Source organism: Haplochromis burtoni, unplaced genomic scaffold (assembly GCF_018398535.1).
Source record: "Haplochromis burtoni strain Fernald_Lab_line unplaced genomic scaffold, NCSU_Asbu1 Contig_37, whole genome shotgun sequence".
In the NCBI taxonomy this organism is placed as follows: Eukaryota; Metazoa; Chordata; class Actinopteri; order Cichliformes; family Cichlidae; genus Haplochromis; species Haplochromis burtoni.
In genome coordinates, this window is record NW_024582398.1 from 2,610,107 (window position 1) to 2,629,111 (window position 19,005).

Consider the following 19,005-nt stretch of genomic DNA (forward strand, 5'->3'; position numbering starts at 1 on the left):
TGAAATACAGAAATACTGTATTTACAGGACAAAGATGACTATGCTTGAATAGATAAATAGAAGTTCACTTAGCCTTGGATGGATTACACGGGGCTTACACTGCTCACTGGCTTTAGCTTAATGTAGGAAGCACAATGTGAAAACACAGTGTCTTTGTGTATGTGAACAGATGGTGCCATTAAAGAGTGCTCACTTATTTTTGTCTATGAAAAGCTTCTCCTCTCCTTACCTCCCCACTTCCCACCTGCCACTTTAGACACACCTGATAAGTCAGATGTGCTCGGCAACGCATTGAAAGTAGTGTCCCGCGTGTGCTAACTTTTTCAATCGCATTTTTCTAAGTTTGTCAACTAGGAGATTAAAGTTGCATTGTGCAAGACTGAAGGAGGATAATTGCCTTGTTAGAGGGTTGCAAATGCTACGTGTTATGTTTGAAGTTGAAATTGAGAATTGCTTTCTTACACTTGGAAGTACTTGTACTTGTGTCCTCCTTGTTTATAAGCTTGACAGGTGTGTTTTGGATATGTTGATTACATGGGGTTTCTCGCTCCATGCCGTAACACGGCTACTGGTCAAAACAGATAGGGATCTGGGTGCCGAGCCCCAGCAATTCTCCCAACAAATTGCCCATTTTGTTTGCCTCGTCCCTTTAGATAGCATCAAACCCACTGAAATAGAGGATTGTCTATCTGCAGCCCTTTTGTATATACTCAGTATCTTTTGGACAGTAAATGGCTTTTTCACAGGCTGTGGCTTTTTCACATGCCTTGGACTTTTCTAGATAAACTTATAGTCTGCTGCTGGATAAAGCCAATCGTTAAACGTTTAGTATTTTCTTTAAGTAATAAACAGTCTTAAATTTAATGCCATTCTGTAATTTGATGCCCTGCTTAGAATAATATTCATGTCTTGAGCATTTTAGTGTTAAATTACTCAATTAACAAACTGAGAGAGCGTTGCTTAGCACTGGGTTTGTGAATGAAGGTGACATACACAATGGCAACATGTGATTTAAAGCATGTACGTAATGCAGCAGCTGCACCATATCTAAGGAAAATTGTCACAAAAGGGCATTGCACTGTAATAGCACTGCAGGGCACATCCAAGTGAAAGCCACATCACTACAGCTACAATAATGCTCTTTTGGTGCCTCAGTCAAGGCTCTGCTGAGCAGCTGTCACACTTATAAGATTTTTACTGTAATAAAGAAATAATGTGTCACACCAACATTGTATTTTTGTTGTTGATACTGAATCATGAACGTGTTGTGTTTCTCTTGTTTTGTAATATATTCTTCTCTCAGTTTTTATCTGTAGATTTATAGCATTCCTTTGTGGCTAACATAAGACCCGCATCAGTGTATGTTAAGTAGACAACTCTTGCTAAACCAATCAATAGATGCTTTTGTTGTTTGTTTTGTCTGTGTTGCGTGTTTTGTAATACATCTGTAGTTCCATAATTCAGCCATGGTTGGCCACTGAGTCATTTTCAGTGCTAAATCGATCTTTGGCCTTTTAGCATAAAATTGGTTCTCCTCAGTTCTGTGCAGTCAGTGTTACCAATTTACAATCTGGAGAAGAGCCTTGGCGTGGGACCGGTACTGTGCATCTGCAGCAGGGAGAAATGATCGTGCATCTGTACACGATTCGAGTGAGATGGCTTACCCTTCTCTGTGGGCCTCTCCTTTTTCCAGTTCCTGGATGACCCCCAGCAGCACCTTGATGGTCTCTTGGCTGGAGCTGATGAGATTTTCCATGGCCTGGAGCTGTGCTTTAACGTCCCCGTCCTGATTCATAGGCACTATTTGCTTACAGGCTTCCTGCGTTTGGTCGGTTGGTGTTCCATCAGCCTCACCGCCTATGCAGGGTGACAGAGGTTCCTCCATGCCCCGTATAGGCCGGGCAGATAACTGCCCCGTGTGGCACTGTGCCTGTGTTTTACAGCCTCCACGGGATCGTGGTAACGTCTCACTCGACAGCCCGTTGAGCTGCAGGCCTTTCTTTCGCTTGCTCCGTACAGATGGACTGTCCAGGCACTCCACCTGGGTGAGGGAGTTCCAGGCGATGGGGCCCGTAACCTTGGAGGCCCTGTCCGGCAGGGTTCGGGATGAGCCTTCCTCCAGATTGAGCAGCTGCCTCTTGGCCGAGCGGTCTGTGTCGGCCTCCCTGTGTTGTAATCCTGTTCTGGCTTTGGAAGGTATGCTGCAGAGCTGGTACTCTGCCTGTGCTCCAGGTCCGCTTCCTCTCGGTGTGTCTGCGAGGCAGTCTGTGTCTGCAGTGCAACTGAGCAGCAGAGCATCAGAGCACAGGCCATCAGGTGCAGTGTGCTGCTCCACTGTGGCAATGCACTCATTAGTATGGAGCAGCGCCTTGGTCCTCAGGACTCCGCTCCCCCCACAGGCCCCCTCCTCCTCCTCATCAAAACCCTGCTCAGGTGCCTTAGACTGCTTCACCTCCATGATAAAACCGTTATTCTGACCTTTATAAGTTTCCACGGCCGCCACATGCTTAAAGGTATGTCCTTTTTTGCGCTCGAAGGGAAACGTCTGATACCGTTTCTTCAGGTCGGGTGACGTCTGAACACCTGTGCTCCTTGTGACGTTAGGAATCGATCTGCGTGCAGGGACAGTCATGTATTTGCGGTATGCCACTTTGTATGACATTGGTTTGCCACTTTTCCCCGCTGCCTGCAACTCCGCCTCTCTTTGCTCGTTCTGCGCCTCGCAGATGTCCTTGAAACGCACTTGCAAGGCCTTGTTTCTCTTCCTCACCTGTCGATTGGCTTCCAGGGAATACTTTACCTCCAGCGCCAGCGAAGTGGAGGGCACGGGCGCTGCCTCCGAGTCAGACTCTGAGTTGGTGAGCATGCATTTGCCACCCTCCTTGCTCACCATGTTTCCTGAGAGGCATAGAGGAGAAACACTGTTAATCATCAGTAATGAGGGGCTTAGACAAAGACCCTTGCCTGACTATAACATCCCACTTGATAAAACACACATTCTCTCTTAGCTTAGGGAGAAGGGAGGAAACAGTGTAATTAAATAGAGCTAAAGGTATATGATTAAAAAAAAGCTTTTATCAGACACTTCACGTTAAAATGAAACAAATAGACATTTTCAGTGAATATCTTTGAAAAGCTGAGGTTGATATTTGATATGCTTTCTTTTCTTCTAGAGCTAAAGGTGCAGCTTAAACTATGGAAGTCAGTTTTTCATATGCATGTACTGCAGATTTCTTTCCCTTTTTATTTCTTTTTTTTATTGCCCGATTTCATGGCTCTTTTATGCTTGGCAGTTATTTACTGTTTATTTGCTGAATCACAACTCAGTTTAGGCTGTAAGGGTTCCCCAAAAATTATCCTATCAAATTTCCATGATACATTTAATCGCCTCTGTGAAACTAATAACTCCAGTTTTAAATAATTTTCCTTCGTTTATCATTGTCAGTTAAAGTGTCTTTCATAACGACTTCCTCCTTTTCCTACCCCACTTTCTACATTTATGAGTATCTGCTGCTCTATTTGCGTTCGCCTTTTGGGTTTGTATCAATCACCGAGCTTACAATATATAAGGATGATGTCTGATTTTCCTTTCCGTGGTTTATTAGCTTCAGCACGATTCTTCACTGCCTCACCTTTCCTGCTCATAGTTAATAATTAATTCCCTGAATATGAAAAGTAGTCTCTTTTCTGACTTAACTGAGAAAATGTTAAGAAAAACATGAGGTTGACATCTGCAAACAGACAACTCTTTGTCAGAACGCTGTACAACAAGCCTCTGAGGAGAAACAAGCGGAGATAACGAATTATCTTTCCTTAATACCACAGGTATGGTAGTGGGATCGTGACTCTGCAGTGTGCCTCTGAGGCTCTGACAGAAATATATTTCACCTTCTGCCTCCTCATTTACAATAAGGAAACGCTCCACGCACTCATATAGATGCTGAATCAGATAGGCCAATTATCCTTCTCAGCTTATCTGCCATGACTGTTCTCTGTCACCAGCAAATGACTTCCTATTTCAAACCTGTCTGTTTACTTAGCTGGGAGCTACAGAACAGTTTTCTTTTTTCCCCCCCATCACTGTCTTCTTCGCCATCATCTATCACTCCGTAATATTAAATTAGCACGCTGGGTCTCTGGCTCCATTAGGCGACACCTATTTTTTACTGTCTCACCTAACATCTAGCTTAAGAGTCTTGTCTACAGACATTAGTCAGTGGCATCTGTAAATGTGATACTTTTACAGTGTTATAATCATTCAGTCATTTTATGCAAAAAGGTGCCTCATCCTCAGTTGCTTTTTCCTGCAATGAGAATGAGAATTTAGTTTAGCTGTGAATTATATGTTACCCGTTACATCCTTCGTTTACTGGATATGTCATGCCATATGGTATAATTGTCAGTATCATAGGCTTTTTTCATAAAAGAAGCTGATTTTGATTGAAACAGACAGATTGACACTCTTCCCTTGAAACTGGTCAACCCTCCTCCAGTTGTGCAGTTGGGGAAGTGAGAGCAGCATGCACACATAGACAGGGTTGAGATGAGATGCTTTCTCCTGTGCAAACAGATGTCTGTTTGATTCTGAGCAGATGGGTAATTACTGATGTGACCAAGTGACCAGGGAATACAATGTAATGCAGTTTTTTGTTGAAAATGTATAAAAGCCCAGCACGGGGCATGTTGGTAAACTACAAAAATCCTCTGCTGTTAAGATACACTTCCCACTTTAACAGGGGTATATAGTGAGTAGCTTTTATTTACTGTGCATCGTTCAAGAGCGGATGTTATAAAATACTCCACAACAAAAGACTAAAAAGCAAGTAAGAGACAACAAAAGACAATAAATGCAGACAACTGGATAAAAATGTAAGGCGGGGGGATGCAGGATGTGAGAGAGCGATAGTTCTCCCTGCCCTTCACGCAAAGGCAGAGCGGGATTGCCTCATAATTCTCCATCGTCAAGAGCAGAATGTCAAAGGTCATGGATACTACAATTTTAGCCCCAGTGTCCCTTTTAAGAAAGGATTTCTGTAACCCTTCACATAGAAGGCTTTAAATATACATTTTGGTGCCGCTACCTGAACCTGAACCATAAAAACATTATTATTATTATTATTACATACATAGGTCCACACAGACATTAGAGTTAAACTGTAGCCAAAAATAATGATTGAGAGATTAAGGATATGCAGGGGAGTTTTCAGCAGCTGATTCAGCCAACGTGATGGGCCGAGGAAATTTAGGAACTCTAACCTTAAACGTTTGTACGCCTCTGGCTTTATTAAAAAAAGAAGAAAAAAAACATGCGATAATTAAAGACCCTGATCAGATGATTGCAGAAGAAAACCACTGCAATTAGTTCTTAGTAGCTCTGTTATACATGCAGGAACCTGGGAATATTTGTTTTATTAATAAAAAATGAATTCTGATTTTTACTTGAACCCAGTGAAGGGAAGGAAAAATAGGGATGATGTGCGAGTGTTAGGTTTTTTGTTTTGATTTTGTTTTCCATTCTGGACCAACTGATGGACACGTGAAATGAGCTGCAATAATCAAGACAGGACACAATTAAAGTTTGTACTAAAAGCTCCAGATTTTTGGGTGCCAGTAAATGGTTTTTCTTTACTTTTGTTCCTCAGCTGCAGGCTTATAGGTACAGTGCAGGAACTATTAGTTCATTATAAGAAAAAAACATGATTATTTTACTCTCTACTGATCATATCACAATCTTTGTGTAATAGTTACATACGAAACGATACATTTTTTCCAATCCTGCACTCATACAACGCTCGTTGTGTCTCCTGATACTTTTTACCACATTTAAAGTCATTTAAAATTCATTTTAGTTTTATTTTTTAAATACTTTGTTATATTGTTGTTGCTGCCACTCTTTATAATAACATATAAGCTGCTGTAACAAAATAATTTTGGGTAAAAAAAATATATATATATATATATAGACATTTTGTTAATATTTTTCCAGTATGTGGAAAGAAGAAATGATCAAGAAGAAGCCAGGGAGATCTTTGTTCAGTTACCAATGGAAACAAGTGTTACAGTTTTTATCACAAAATGTCCAATTATAGCAAGTGTAAATCACATAAAGGCTCCTGACCCCTTTGCCATGAGGCTGATTGAGCTGTGAACATTCAGGAAGTTACAGGAATGTAAAGTGGAAGAATCAGTACAGCACCTCCCGGTGAATTATTTCCTCTTGTTATTACCCTGTTTATCCCACATTTAAAAACCAGCAACTGAACAAAGGCAGATAATATTTTTTTAAATTCTTTTGACTACTTGCCATGTTACATTTATTCCCAGAATATATCTGTTTGCTCGCTTGGCTGTGTTCCATCACTGTCAAGAGACCTCTCCATGTTTGTTCAGTGGATGACATTTTCAAAGAGAGTTTAAATCGCTAACCTACATTCCCTCTCTCCAAATGAGGTCAATAAATACTTCGGTGGTATTAGCTAGGTCTAAATTAAACATTATATTTAATATGTGCAAATTTATGTATGATTACATTTCAAGATGTCACCCTGTTCTGAGCCATTAGGTAGGAATGTAGTTTGTCAGCACAAACAGCAACAGTGTTGCTTCTCTATTACTCTCTATTCCTCCTTTCCTATGCGGCGGCATGACAACGTGTACAGTTTTGTGATATTGTCTCATGTTCACATTTACATTTGATCGTATTTGACATGTCAGCACCGTAGGATGAATGATGTCTTCCTGGCTCCCCATATCTGATTTGTTACCCATTGGGTGCAGACACGGGCAGCAGCACTCGTATCTCCCCTCCAGCTGCAACACCACCCTCTGGCCTTTTGCATAAACAGGATGATTCAGCATGCAAGGCTGTGACAACTGCCTCTTTTCATATGGTGGCCCTGGTCCTTTTTTTCTATTTAGAAGCTAGTTGGTGAAGTGACCCACAATTTTCTACCCAGACCCCCCCACCCAAAAAAAATAATCAAAAACCCAGACCTCACAAGGTCACATGCGCATAGCAAAGCACACTGACATTTTAATACTTGACCTGGTTTTAGCAGCGCCGCTGTCATAGCTGTCACGCTGGCCCTTTAGGTCACCATTTGGAATTTCTAGGGACACAATCACATTTGGCTAAAAGCGAGCCCGTTGAGCATTGCTAGTCTGGGGGCGATATTCTTCCGTTTAACAATTATATTAAGTTCTGCAATGGTTCGAGGACAATCCAGGTTACTGCAGTAATGCAATTCATTATCGTGGTATGATAGCAGATAGAAGAAGAGAAGTGGTGCGCTCAGAGCACGTCCTCGCTTACACAGTGCACCTTACATTAAATGGAACCCCAATATTTGCCCTATTTAAAACTTTATACAAGTCACTTATTTGATGAATGGCAGCCTCCTAATTTTGCTTTTGCTCCCTGGGAGGACATCTTAAAAGGTGGAAATTTCCGTGTCCTGACTCAGCCTGGGGATTGAATGTTTACCCTAACTTCGAGCCTGACTAATTTTGTTTTATCTCTTCTGCTCTACTGACGGGAAAATTCATTAATATGGTATGCATCACAAAACCGGTGAATCGATCGAACGCTGGAAATGCGGCTATACATGTCAATTAGCTGCAGCAATGTAAGCATCCTATCTCGTTTAAGCATTTAATGGTATGTTTCTATTTTGGGGATTTCCAATCGTGCAGCTGAAACATACGCTCGGCAGAGAATGTAAAAATATTTTCCTGGCAGCTTGGAACAAGTAGTACAACTCTAAGCTATTTACTCATACAGTAAATGACTATATCCTTTTACTCTGAGACGGTGGGGCTTTTTAGAGCACTTAGTTTCAATTCTGAGAACTATTGATGTCTCCAGTACAGTGATATTTTTTGTAAAGTATGCTTCCCTGTATGTAGCATTGATCTAGGAAAGGCTTGCTCATTTTGGGGTGAACTTGCATACACAGACTCAGCCCTCCACCCCATTCAGGACCTTTGGGATGAACTGGAACGCCATCTGCGAGCCAGGCCTTGTCACCCAAGCAACATCAGTGGCTGACCTTGCTAGAGCTCCCACGGCTGAATGACTGTTTATTCCTCCAGCCAGCTTTCCACATTTTATAAAAAAGCCTTCCCAGAATATCAATAATAGTACTTTTTATGTACATATTAATGTATATAGCTGTGTGCTTTGTGAGTTTTTCAGACTGTATGAGCTTGAAGTTTGGTATTGAATTGCACTGCAGTTTTACACTATTAAAAGTCATTGTGATCTCAGAGGCTGCTTAAAGGAATGAGTGGCAGTATCATCACAGTCATGGACATTTTCAACTCTTTAATCTAGTCTCATCTACTCCTGCTTTGTTTCCCTCTTTTCCCCCCCTCCACTGTCATAATTATACAGGGCTTAGTGGTGTTTTGCAAATTCTTTGATCTGCCTCTTAAGAGCAGACGGATTACGCAGTAAAAAGATTGTACTGGTAAGGTTACTTGACAGTGTGGGTTTATTGCTGGGTTATTATTTTCTGTCTCTTTGTGCCGTGTCATGTGAGCAGGCTTGGCTGTACCCTTGTTCATAGAGTGGGATGTGAGGAGGATTGACGGCTGGGTGTTTTGACAGTAAGTTGGTATTGAGGGAAAATATTAGGGAAGTGCATTTTCCTGGCATCACATGCAGGAAATCCTTTGTAAGTAAACAGTAGTTTACTGCTGTGGCATTGCACTGGAAATGGCTGGATTTTATGGGATTGGTTTCAGGCATGTTTAATTCAATGATGCTTCCTTCCATTAGTTTTTTTTCTACATTAGTTATTATCTATATTATTATTTCAGCAATGAATAAATACTATCTGTAGGATATCTTAAAGCGTAATATAAAGGCGTGTTTTCACTCCTGGTTACAAATCATGTTGAGTTTAAGGAGAACTAAAATTACACCCATCATCTTGGATAACATAGCTTGGCTTAAAACCAGATCTTCTTAAAGTGGACCGCAAGCCAAATGGCTGATTTAAAATGATTTAGCTTACTCCAATAGCGATGATAATAATATCATAACTGCAGTATTTGTTTCGATGCCAGAATCCTGAAATTGTGACCGAACCAATCCAGATTCGCTGTTGATCCACGCTGATCACAATATCCTTATTTTATATTTCTGCAATAAAAAAAGCTATGTTTGCAATACATATGTTATTTTTATGCATTGAGGTTTTTATTTCTTCCACTTAATGATCCCAAAGTAAACCATGTGTAAGTAAGACATTATATACACATGGTTTAAGTATGGTGTTAGGAATAACTCTCACAAAAGAACATAGTGTACTCTATGCTGGCCTGCTGCTTATGTGGATCTTCTTATCCTCGGCCTGTAGCCCCCAGACTTTGTATCCTAATTATTTTTTACGCACTCTGTCCCTGCTGAATTGTACTTAGTTGGCTTTGCGTGGTGCACACTCAGGTAGGACCTTGATTAATTCTCAGAAAGTCTGTCTGTACGTCACAGGCTACTCTAGAGGGAGATCAGACCTCAGGCTCTATACTGCAGAGACTGCCCGGCCTAATCACAATACATCATTGCCTCATCACCTTTTTTTCTTTACCACCTTTCTGCAGAACATTAGATCTCTTTTTTTTGTCTTCATCCCCCTGTTTTGTGCTCGTCTTCTCGTTGCTTTCTCTGTGTGTTTTTCTGTCTCTTTGCCTTCTAGACTGAGGTTTCAAAACTGATGGGTAACTAGAGAACTCCCCTGCTGCTTTCACATTCCTCATTGTCATCCCTAGCAAAGAAAAAAATACCCACACATATACACAGCTACACATGAAGATGGAAAAGACGAGAAGAAACAGGTGCAGATAGAAAGAACATGGGGCTTATACTCGGTTCGGATATTGCAGATTGAACGTGGGTAAAATAGAGACAGAAATGAAAGGGGAAGATGAAACCATGGAGAAAGATCCATCAAGAAGAATAGTCAGAAACCACAGAGGAAACAACAGCTAAAGCCATTCTGTCTTGTGTCATTTGGTCAGCTCAACTGAATCTTAAAAGTATTGTGACGACAGTAACATCAAAGCAGTGTCACAGAAAGTGAAACTTGATATGTTCTTTGAAGAAAGTTTTATGTTTTAAGGATTTTCACATAAAAAAGAAGGTTTTGTGAGGGTATATTTCACAGCACTGACGTGTGATGAGGCAAACAAGTAGGTTTGAGTGACAGTGTAAATAACTATTAAGGTAATGACTAAATACTTGGGACATTTGTGGTTTTGCTAACTGTTCTGGATACAGCAGGAACTGTGCATACGATCTTTTGACAGATGTTAGCTGGTGAACAGAAACCTTTTTAACAACAAAACCTAAAATGTTTACAACACATTTGCTTACCTTTTCCTATAAAGGTCAAAATTTGGGGCTTTTATGTAAATGAAAATTTAATATCTGGATTTTGGGATGTTGGTCAAACCTGTTTTACACCAGATAAAAACAAGAGAAGGTAATTTCTTATAATCAGTAGACTTGTTAATTAAATATGAACTTTATCCATATAATATATAAATACATATACAAATTTATATACTTTTTCTAAGGGAAAGTCCTTGCTGATTTCAGCAAAACAATGCCGAGTTTCATTTGGCGTGCATTACAACACCATGGTCTGTTAGTGTTACTGGCCTCGAATCCAGACGCGTCACACAATAATTAAAGTTATGAAAAAGTTATGACAAAATGATGAACGAGACCCCAAACTTTTGAGAAAATCTGATATCAGGAGAAAACAGGAAAATATTTCTCTTTCAGAGGGTCTTCTCAGTTCTCAAGCTCTTACAAAACACTGTCAAGAAGAAGAGGTGATGTAACACAGTAGTAAACATGGCCTTGTCCCAGCTTCTTCTTTCTTTCAGCATGCCACTGGCAACAAATTCAAAAGGCTATATTTTAAAAAAACAATAAAATGTTATAATATTTGGTGTGTTGTCTTCCACTATTTTCAGGTTTTACATGATTTGTAAATCACTGTAGTTCCCCCACTGATCACCATAGTGAATAACATTCCTCGTCTTGTTACAGTACAGTGTTATACTGGGAAACATTGATCCTGGCAGTGGATAGCACTTTGACACATACCACTCATGCAGACATCACCCATCATAGACTCAGCACATCCCCAGCTGCTGAGTGGGCCTTCAAACTGTAGAGTTTCCAATAACACTGAACATTTCCTACCCCAAGAGGTGCCCTTTTAAATCCCTGAGGAGGTGAAGCTGTAATTGGTAGAACAAGGGGCAGCTACACAATATTTAGTTGTTGGTTTTAAAGTTTTGTCTCATTTTTGCCTCAAAAAAATCAAAAAACTCCTCTTCTCCTGCAGATGAATAGGAAAGCACATGTTTCACGCACACATACACTTGCAGCAACACTTAGGTGAGATCAGGTGTGAAGTGCCTCCTTCTGTATTCATGTGATGTACAAAGTCAGCCACACATATCTACACACGGTCCCATCTTCAGCGACACACACACACAGTTCACCCAAACTGCATTACGTTGCTGTGGTCCTCCCAGTGAAAATACTCATTCTTAATGAATAATCCTATTAGCACATGAAAGGTAACATCTGGCTTGTTCCAAAAGCAGTCATTCTTTTATAGGAGAGTCATTTGTTTTCTGGATGAATGAGTACCCCTCCCAGTGAGCGGGGTGATGGGAGGTGAATGCACACTTCGCCACTCGTTTGGAAACGCGTGTACTTTTTGCAGGCCACCTCTAATGTTTTTTGTTTTGTGTTTTTCCCCTCCCTTGCTATTTCCCCCTTTCTGTGTGCACACGTAAAAGCTTTAACTTTGTTCCAGCTTTAAATCTCCAGGAACCTCTCTGCATTTGCACTGATAGGACATAGGTGATGGCCTGAGCGTACTCCTGTCTCGTGTGTTTACGTGTGGCAGTTGTCCCTCTTTCTTTTTCTCTGTAGTATTAGAAGGTGAAGTGTTGCTTGATGTCTCCTAGAAATAAAGACTAGCTTTGAAGCGTTTGGCCATCGCATCCATTACTCCTAGACTGTCATCCCCCAGGTCTCATAAAGACCTCAAGCGTCAAGGTTAAAGTAAGACAGCCAGTTAAAGTAATCATATCTTTTTGCTTTTTTTGGACTCGCACCTTTATTCCTACCCTGTAATTTCATATAATGGAATTATAAAAGCAAAGAGAAATTCAATATCCTCTCCTGCCTTATTCTGCTATTCCTTGCAGACAGTCTCTTTCCCCCTCGCTCTATATCTCTTTCTCTTTCTCCATCCATCTTTATCTGTTTCCCTCTGTCTTCTTCTTAGTGTCTGCTGAAAGTGAAATAGAGCATACAGGAGATTGTATCAGAGCGCTGATGTGAGCTGTGGTTAAAGGGGAGACGGAGAGCGATAGCAAGAGGTTTGTAGGGATGAGTGGGACTGACATGCGTTTTGTGTGGCAACTGAAGGACAGTTGAGATGTGAGGGCTCTTGGCAGCCCTTGTTCCCTCTCACCCCCTAAACACCGGCAACCCAGTGCCAACATCTTATCACCCCACACACACAAATGCACCAATAATCTTTAAGGAGATGGTGACTTCACCAACTCCATTAATCTAGATTAGTGTCCATTGGAGGTCCTTCATCAGATGCAGCCAGCTGTGTGATGCCCAGCTTTCACTACGTGTTTCTCTGTGCTGCATGCTCCCTGCTTTTAAAACACTGCTGCAGCCAAACGTGGGAAAGCAGCTTAATGCAATAATTCACAAATTCTTAATTTGAACATCGATATCGGCGTGTTTTATGTAACTCAGCTCACTTAGCTGAGAGGAAATGCAGCATCATGCAATTCCTCATACGCAAGCACTGTTTTAGCTTTGTATGCCGCTTCAGTCAGGTAAAATGTGGATCAAAATCCTCTTGGAAAAACTGACCTTCGAGATCTGATAAATGTCAGCAAGCATTGGCATTTAGTCCACCCCCTCCCCTCCCTCCAGATGCAAAATTAACCAATAGTTCAAATATTTTCATGTGTAAAGTTTTCCGAAGTGAGTAAATTGTCTGTTAAAGTCAGCACCAGCACATTCCATAAGCGCTCCCTGAATTTTCCCTTCACCCGAGCAGAGGCATCTGAGTGTAAAATCCATCTGAGATTTACCTCCTTTCATCTGTCACCCAGATTTGATATTTGATCATCTGACTAAAGAGAACATTTTGACTGAAAATATTCCTTATGGCTTATCCAGGGCTCAGTTCCTCTGAGCAAGCAGATTTCTTGGATTTCCCACTCCATAGTTTATATGAGCAGACTTCCCCCCCCTTTCAGATGCAGACTAAGAGGTGAAATGGAGGAGAGGACAAGAGCAGAGAAGAGCAACTTACCTCAGACTGTGAATTACTGACGTAAAGGATGTGATAGCCTAGATCCCTGGTTGTGCCCATGCATGCCTGTTTCCTCAGTAGATCAGAAGCGAGCTGGAAGAGGAGGCTATGCCATGGCAGAAGTTAAAGAGGACAGTCAGGCAGTGGCACGCAGGTGGAGCAGGGGCAGCAGTAGTTGGGAGTAGTTGTTGCACATCGGCGTCTATGATCCAGTAGCGTGAGCCTCCTCTAAGCCCGAGACAGAGTCAACACTCCCCCTCTTTTTTTTTTTTTTCTCCCTTCTCTCCACCCGGTCTCTTTTCGTCTTCTTCCCTTTCTCCACACGGTGTCGGCAGGGGCTTTCACTCACTCACACATGCATGCATGCACACACTCACACACGAGCAGGCACACACATACTGTGGCTGAACTCCGGACGGCTCAGCGACGGAGCCCACGCAGGCTGAATATCCCCATCGTGCCGCCGCAGTTCTGCTCTCTGGCTTTCTCCTCTTTTCTGTTTGTCTGCCTCTGAGCCTGTGTGTGTGTGTGTGTGTGTGTGTGTATGAGTGTGTGTGTGAGTGAGTGAGAGAGTGAGTGAGAGAGAGAGAGTGAGAGACAATGAGAGAGAGAGAGAGATTAAGTGAAAGGGGGAGGGAACATGAGAGAGAAAAAGAGAGATGGAGAGTGCAAAGGGAGGAAGGGAGGTTGCAGTGGAGAAAGTAGAGCTTTAGTTTTGGCTACATCTATCAGGTTCGTGCACCATCCATTTATCTTATAATCTTATAAAGCCGTTATATCAGTGACATCACAAAACCATATGCACATCTTTACCTCATATCCTTGAAGCCTTGCTTTGTTTGTCAGGAGCAGAAATAAATTTGAGGGCCACTTTACCTCACACACAGACCGATGTTTTTGAGATTTGTCATTCTTCACACCTGTGTTTTTGATTCTTTTGAGTTTCTTGGCATCCGTATGTTGATGCTTGTCATGTGTTACCCTTGAGAGTTTTCTTGCAAGTCCATTCACCTTCTGTCATCTCAATTTGTCTGAGTCCCTACAGCTTTTTGCTTTGTGTGAGGGGAAAATTTCATTTGCTTTCCCTCCATCCCAACTGCCTATTACAGAGCTTCTATTGCCCGTTCCCGTTTCAGGTATTTATCCATCTGTCACAGGAAAATACCAGTTTTCATAAGGGAATATGCAGCTTTATTTAGGCTTAATTGGATCTGCGGTGCATTTTGTATTATTTAGTTACCATAATGGGGAAGGAGGGAAATAATACACTCGGTGAAACCCTGATCATGTAAAAGTGTAGCCGTGTATGCTTGGTCGGATGTTTTTGGAGCCATAGCTCATCCTTATTCACTGACAGGGAAAACCCAACTTCTGCTTTAAGCCTCAGGTACCATGGTAATGAGCTGCAGCTCTCCAGACAGGAGCTGCTGTGAAGTAAGTGTGCGTGTGTCTGTGTGTGTGCACACCTATGTGTGAGCATTTATATAAATATATATATTACATGTACCAAAAGCAAATAAAGGGCACACATCTTTCCTTACCAAACAGGGTAAAGAGTCACTTCTTTCTCCGTTCATGCAACTGTGAAGTCAACATTTGTTACTGAGGGCTAGAAATCAATGACTAGGAGAAAATGTAAAAATATGACATGAAATTTAAACAGTTGTAAAACGTTTTGAAATAATAACATTGATTTGTAAGAACGCTTCAATAAATGCATCCATCATTTTTCTTAAGAAATGGATGTATTATGAATAAGAAATACATTTAAAACATTCCAAACTGATTGAATGAATCCATTTGTAGCAATCTTTTTCTAGACTGGAAATTAGAATTATAATTTAGTCAACTTCATTTAGTAAAAGCAAGTTTATATAAAGCTATTCTGGGTTTTTTTTTTGGGTTTTTTTATCACACTGTTTTTCATGTACTGGATCACATTTAACGATTTTTATTCGATCATGGAAATACTTCCTGTGTCACCGTTAAATGTCTTTTATCCTTGACAGCAGGAACACAGTTCAGTTTCAGCCTAATGAGCCAAGTGGACAGCTCAGTCATTTGTGGCAGAACAGGCCCAAAGATTTTTATAGAATAAAAAGGGGAGATGTGTATGACAGTTATATTCAGTTCACATTTACATTCATCAGACTTCCTTCCCGTTGTTTATCGCCAACTTACGGCATCACAGCTCTCGCCGCAAAGTCCTTTATGACACACAAAAGAAAGTTTTGCTATTCTTTTCCCCCCCGTTGCCTCATCTCACTTTTCTGCAACGTCACATAAAACACCCCTGCCACCCGACTGACTGCACCTTCCAGGTGCTGAACGCTGCTCTCACAGCACGGTTTTATGAGTCTGGGTTCTTGTTTTGGAATGACAGTAACGCATCTGCTTCACAGCCTTGTTACTGCTCAGCCAAGCAGCGAAAACCTGCAAGTTTAACACAAAGAGAGCCGCATTATGTTTGTAAAGATTTGACCTTGGAACATCTCAGTTCTTGGAAAGTGTTTTAGATTTGAACCCAGGGTAATGGCATTTGTTTAATGGGTAGAACTCCTCTGGGAGATGATGTCTACTGTTAGTAGGAACAGAATAGGCTTTGCCATTTTCTTTTATTGGAATCTGCTCTGCGATCTGCTTGTGTAAGCAAACTGTTTCTCAGATGGATAAACTGGTGGCAAAGGACAAGTCGCTGGAGTGACTCTCCTCTCGTATTGATTTCATTACCTCAAAGCTAAATCCTCAGGGGCCTCCTGTTTGATGTCCTTGTCCTTACATGCACACTATAGACAGGACTGTGGTCAATGGAAAATCCAGACCTAGTTTTGTTGCTTAGCCTGTAAATAGATTTATAGATTGTGTGATTTGTAATTTTGCTGTGATTGTCTACTGTTGCAGTAAAATCTACTCTTTGCTTTCATTAGATAGAGTTCTGTTTTCCTTTTAATATTTCTTTGGATTTGGACGCTGATATCTCTAGAATTTGGCTACCAAATAACTGTACCTTTTAATAACATCACATGATGTCATTAAAGGTACATTGTATAAAATCTCACCACTAGATGTCAGCAGATTGCAGTTTGCAGTCAACTTTCTTACCCTTCCTCAAGTCCTAGCTACGGTGGCTGCATTAGTACAAACGTGTTTCGGTCATCCAAGAAAGATCATTGATACTAAAATTTAGACTTTACACCATAACGGCCGTGTGTTTCTACTACTGTGATTTTTAGGAAACTCAAGCCTAACACCAGCTGTTAAACTGAGCTTCATCACTCATCCAAGTGCTACATCCAGATGAAAGGAATCAATCTTTTGCGATTTACTTACCTGAATGATTGAGCATGCATCAGCAATTACATAAATGTTACAAAACTAACTTAGAAGTTGTGCATATGTGGCTGGTCTCTAGCAACATACATAAAACTCGATTAGGCGGAACGACGATGTCCATCTCGGCCACTGTACTCAAGATGATGGGACATGGCAACATGGCAGCTTCTGCAAACCGATGCCCTCTTCTGTGTACTTTTAATGGTTTGATTCTAAATTTATGAGTATGTATTTGTTTGTTGGAAGACATAAGCACAAACCAATTTATGTATACGGTACTCTTTTTTTTTTTTCTATTCAAAAACCTCAGAGAACAACTTAACTTTACCTTGTGAGAAGAGACACAGTGATGAAAAAACCAAATGTTAGCATAGATTGGAAGGAGCAGTGAAATGCAATGAACTATCACCGTACTTGAATATATTTACATAAATTGTGGATTTTTGCTTTAACATTTTAATGTAAATTTGCCTCACCTTGTGGTCATACCTTTGTCCAGAGAGGTCACTGATTCGATAGGGCCGGATATCTTACTGTCACTACTCTCAATGATTTTTCTCAGGTCAAATTGCTCTCACACTAATTGCCAAACATTTTGTTAGCATTACCTTGTGGAACAATTGTTTGATTCGGTTCTTTTCCTTTCATTGTAATCCTTATTTACTAAATTTGATCAAGTCTTTTGACAGAAGACCTTACCTGTTCTTAAACTACACATTACCATATAGCATACTGCATACTAATTTAGATTAGTAGTCACCTCTAAACCCCATATACAGTTTTACACATTGATTATTTCGATCACTTCATCCTTAATAACATTTGATTTTTAAACAAAGTGTCAGGGCATCTGTGGTGTGTTTCGAACAGACTGTGCATTGTGAGCTTTAAAGCTTCTTCCAGAAATCTGTCTGATTTTCTGTCTCTGCCTCAGGCTCACTGACCACCAACAGCTAATTGAAATCGTGGACTGTCTTCAACCACATCTTTTTAAAAGCTGGTTTTAATCTTTAATAGCAAACAGTTTCGGGTCTCATGGCATCAAAACATGGCAACACGTTATTGACCTTCGCTATCCCACTCGTGCTCTAGTTCATCTCCGAATCTGTCACACTGACCAGGCAATGGTCGGTAAAGATCTCATTCCTTTTCGGTGGATGATGCGTGTTTGGCAGTAGAGATGGGGCTTTCTTGTCAAAGAAAGTCGCCTTCATTCAGTGGGGTTCCCTATATAAATTAAGTTGTCTGTTCAAGGAAGTGTATTGCTTTGATGTGAAAGTGCTTCCTCAAGCTTGTCTTAGCCGAATCCCATCTGAATGAATGAATTAACGGGTCACTTTCATGGCTGGCTGCCCAGGTTTTCTGCACATATTATCTACTGTCAAGTGTTTATCTGGACATCACCAAGCACCAAACCCACTGCTGCTGCTGCTGCTGCAAAAAAAAAACCCCAAATGAAGTGTGAATGGCTTCAGCTGGCTCTCCAACTTGTTTCCATTGGCTGACCCTCCTGCCTGCCACCTTGTTGGCCTGATGTCGGAGCCAAGCGGGTTAGCTGAATTGTGTAGCGGTGGCCAAGTACATTGTATGTGTCAGCTCTGCCTGCGTTTGACAGACCAGTGTGAAAAGTGCTGTTGTCTTTGGTACTTTGTTCTTTTTCGATTCCATTTACGTATATTTAGTTTCAAGAACATGAATAATATATGTTTGTGATGAAGGAATCCATGACCTATAATCATAATATGAGTATAATAACAGAAACTTTTAATTGGACATTTTAAATATAGTTGACGCAAAGCTAATTTCTGGATTTCTCTATCTTTTTGCATTCCTTCTAACCTGTTTTTCTCTTGTCAGGCACTACTGATGCCAGTCATCTTTTAATTTGAATTCTCCTCACAAAATCACCTCATTGGAAATGTTTGAATCTCATCTGCAGCAACCCATAATGCTTTCTCTGAGCGAGGAGGCAAATTGGGGAGAATTTAAACTTGAATCTTTTTTGTGTGTCGTTGGTTGCGTTGCACTTTCCTTACAACCTCCGTGACTTAGCAGCCCAAATCACTTCTGCTTGCACAGGTGTTGTTCTTATAAGATTAAATGGCATGGTGCCCATGCGAGGTTTCCTTTGTGCTGTTGTAATTTCCATCATAATGAGCCAGTAAAATCATATTGCATCAAGCTTGGATCTAATGGAGAGGAGGAGGGAGTAATTTGGATCCCTGTTGGTCATCAACCCCTCGTTCTCATCTTTTTTTTCCCTCTGCTATTGTGTCAGTTTTTCCTCGTTCAGAGACTC

At 41.0% G+C, this 19,005-nt stretch overlaps 2 protein-coding genes across 5 annotated transcripts in view; one reads left to right on the forward strand and one right to left on the reverse strand.

The window, feature by feature from the left end:
• Nucleotides 1-13,927, reverse strand: part of insyn2a (inhibitory synaptic factor 2A) — a 39,057-nt gene extending 25,130 nt beyond the window's left edge. The window contains exons 1-2 of one of the 3 annotated variants that reach the window (XM_005919494.3): nucleotides 13,374-13,927; nucleotides 1,665-2,898 (exon numbers count right to left, since the gene is read on the reverse strand). In XM_005919494.3, the coding sequence (XP_005919556.1) occupies nucleotides 1,665-2,893 (1,229 nt within the window). In that variant the 5' untranslated portion in view covers nucleotides 2,894-2,898; nucleotides 13,374-13,927. Of the gene's footprint in view, nucleotides 1-1,664; nucleotides 6,937-13,373 lie in introns of those variants that run through there. The other 2 variants (XM_042219749.1, XM_005919496.3) reach the window with 2 other exon arrangements.
• The window catches only part of dock1 (dedicator of cytokinesis 1), a 197,304-nt gene that overhangs the window by 110,996 nt on the left and 67,303 nt on the right, over nucleotides 1-19,005 (forward strand). The gene's annotated exons all lie outside the window — the stretch shown is intronic.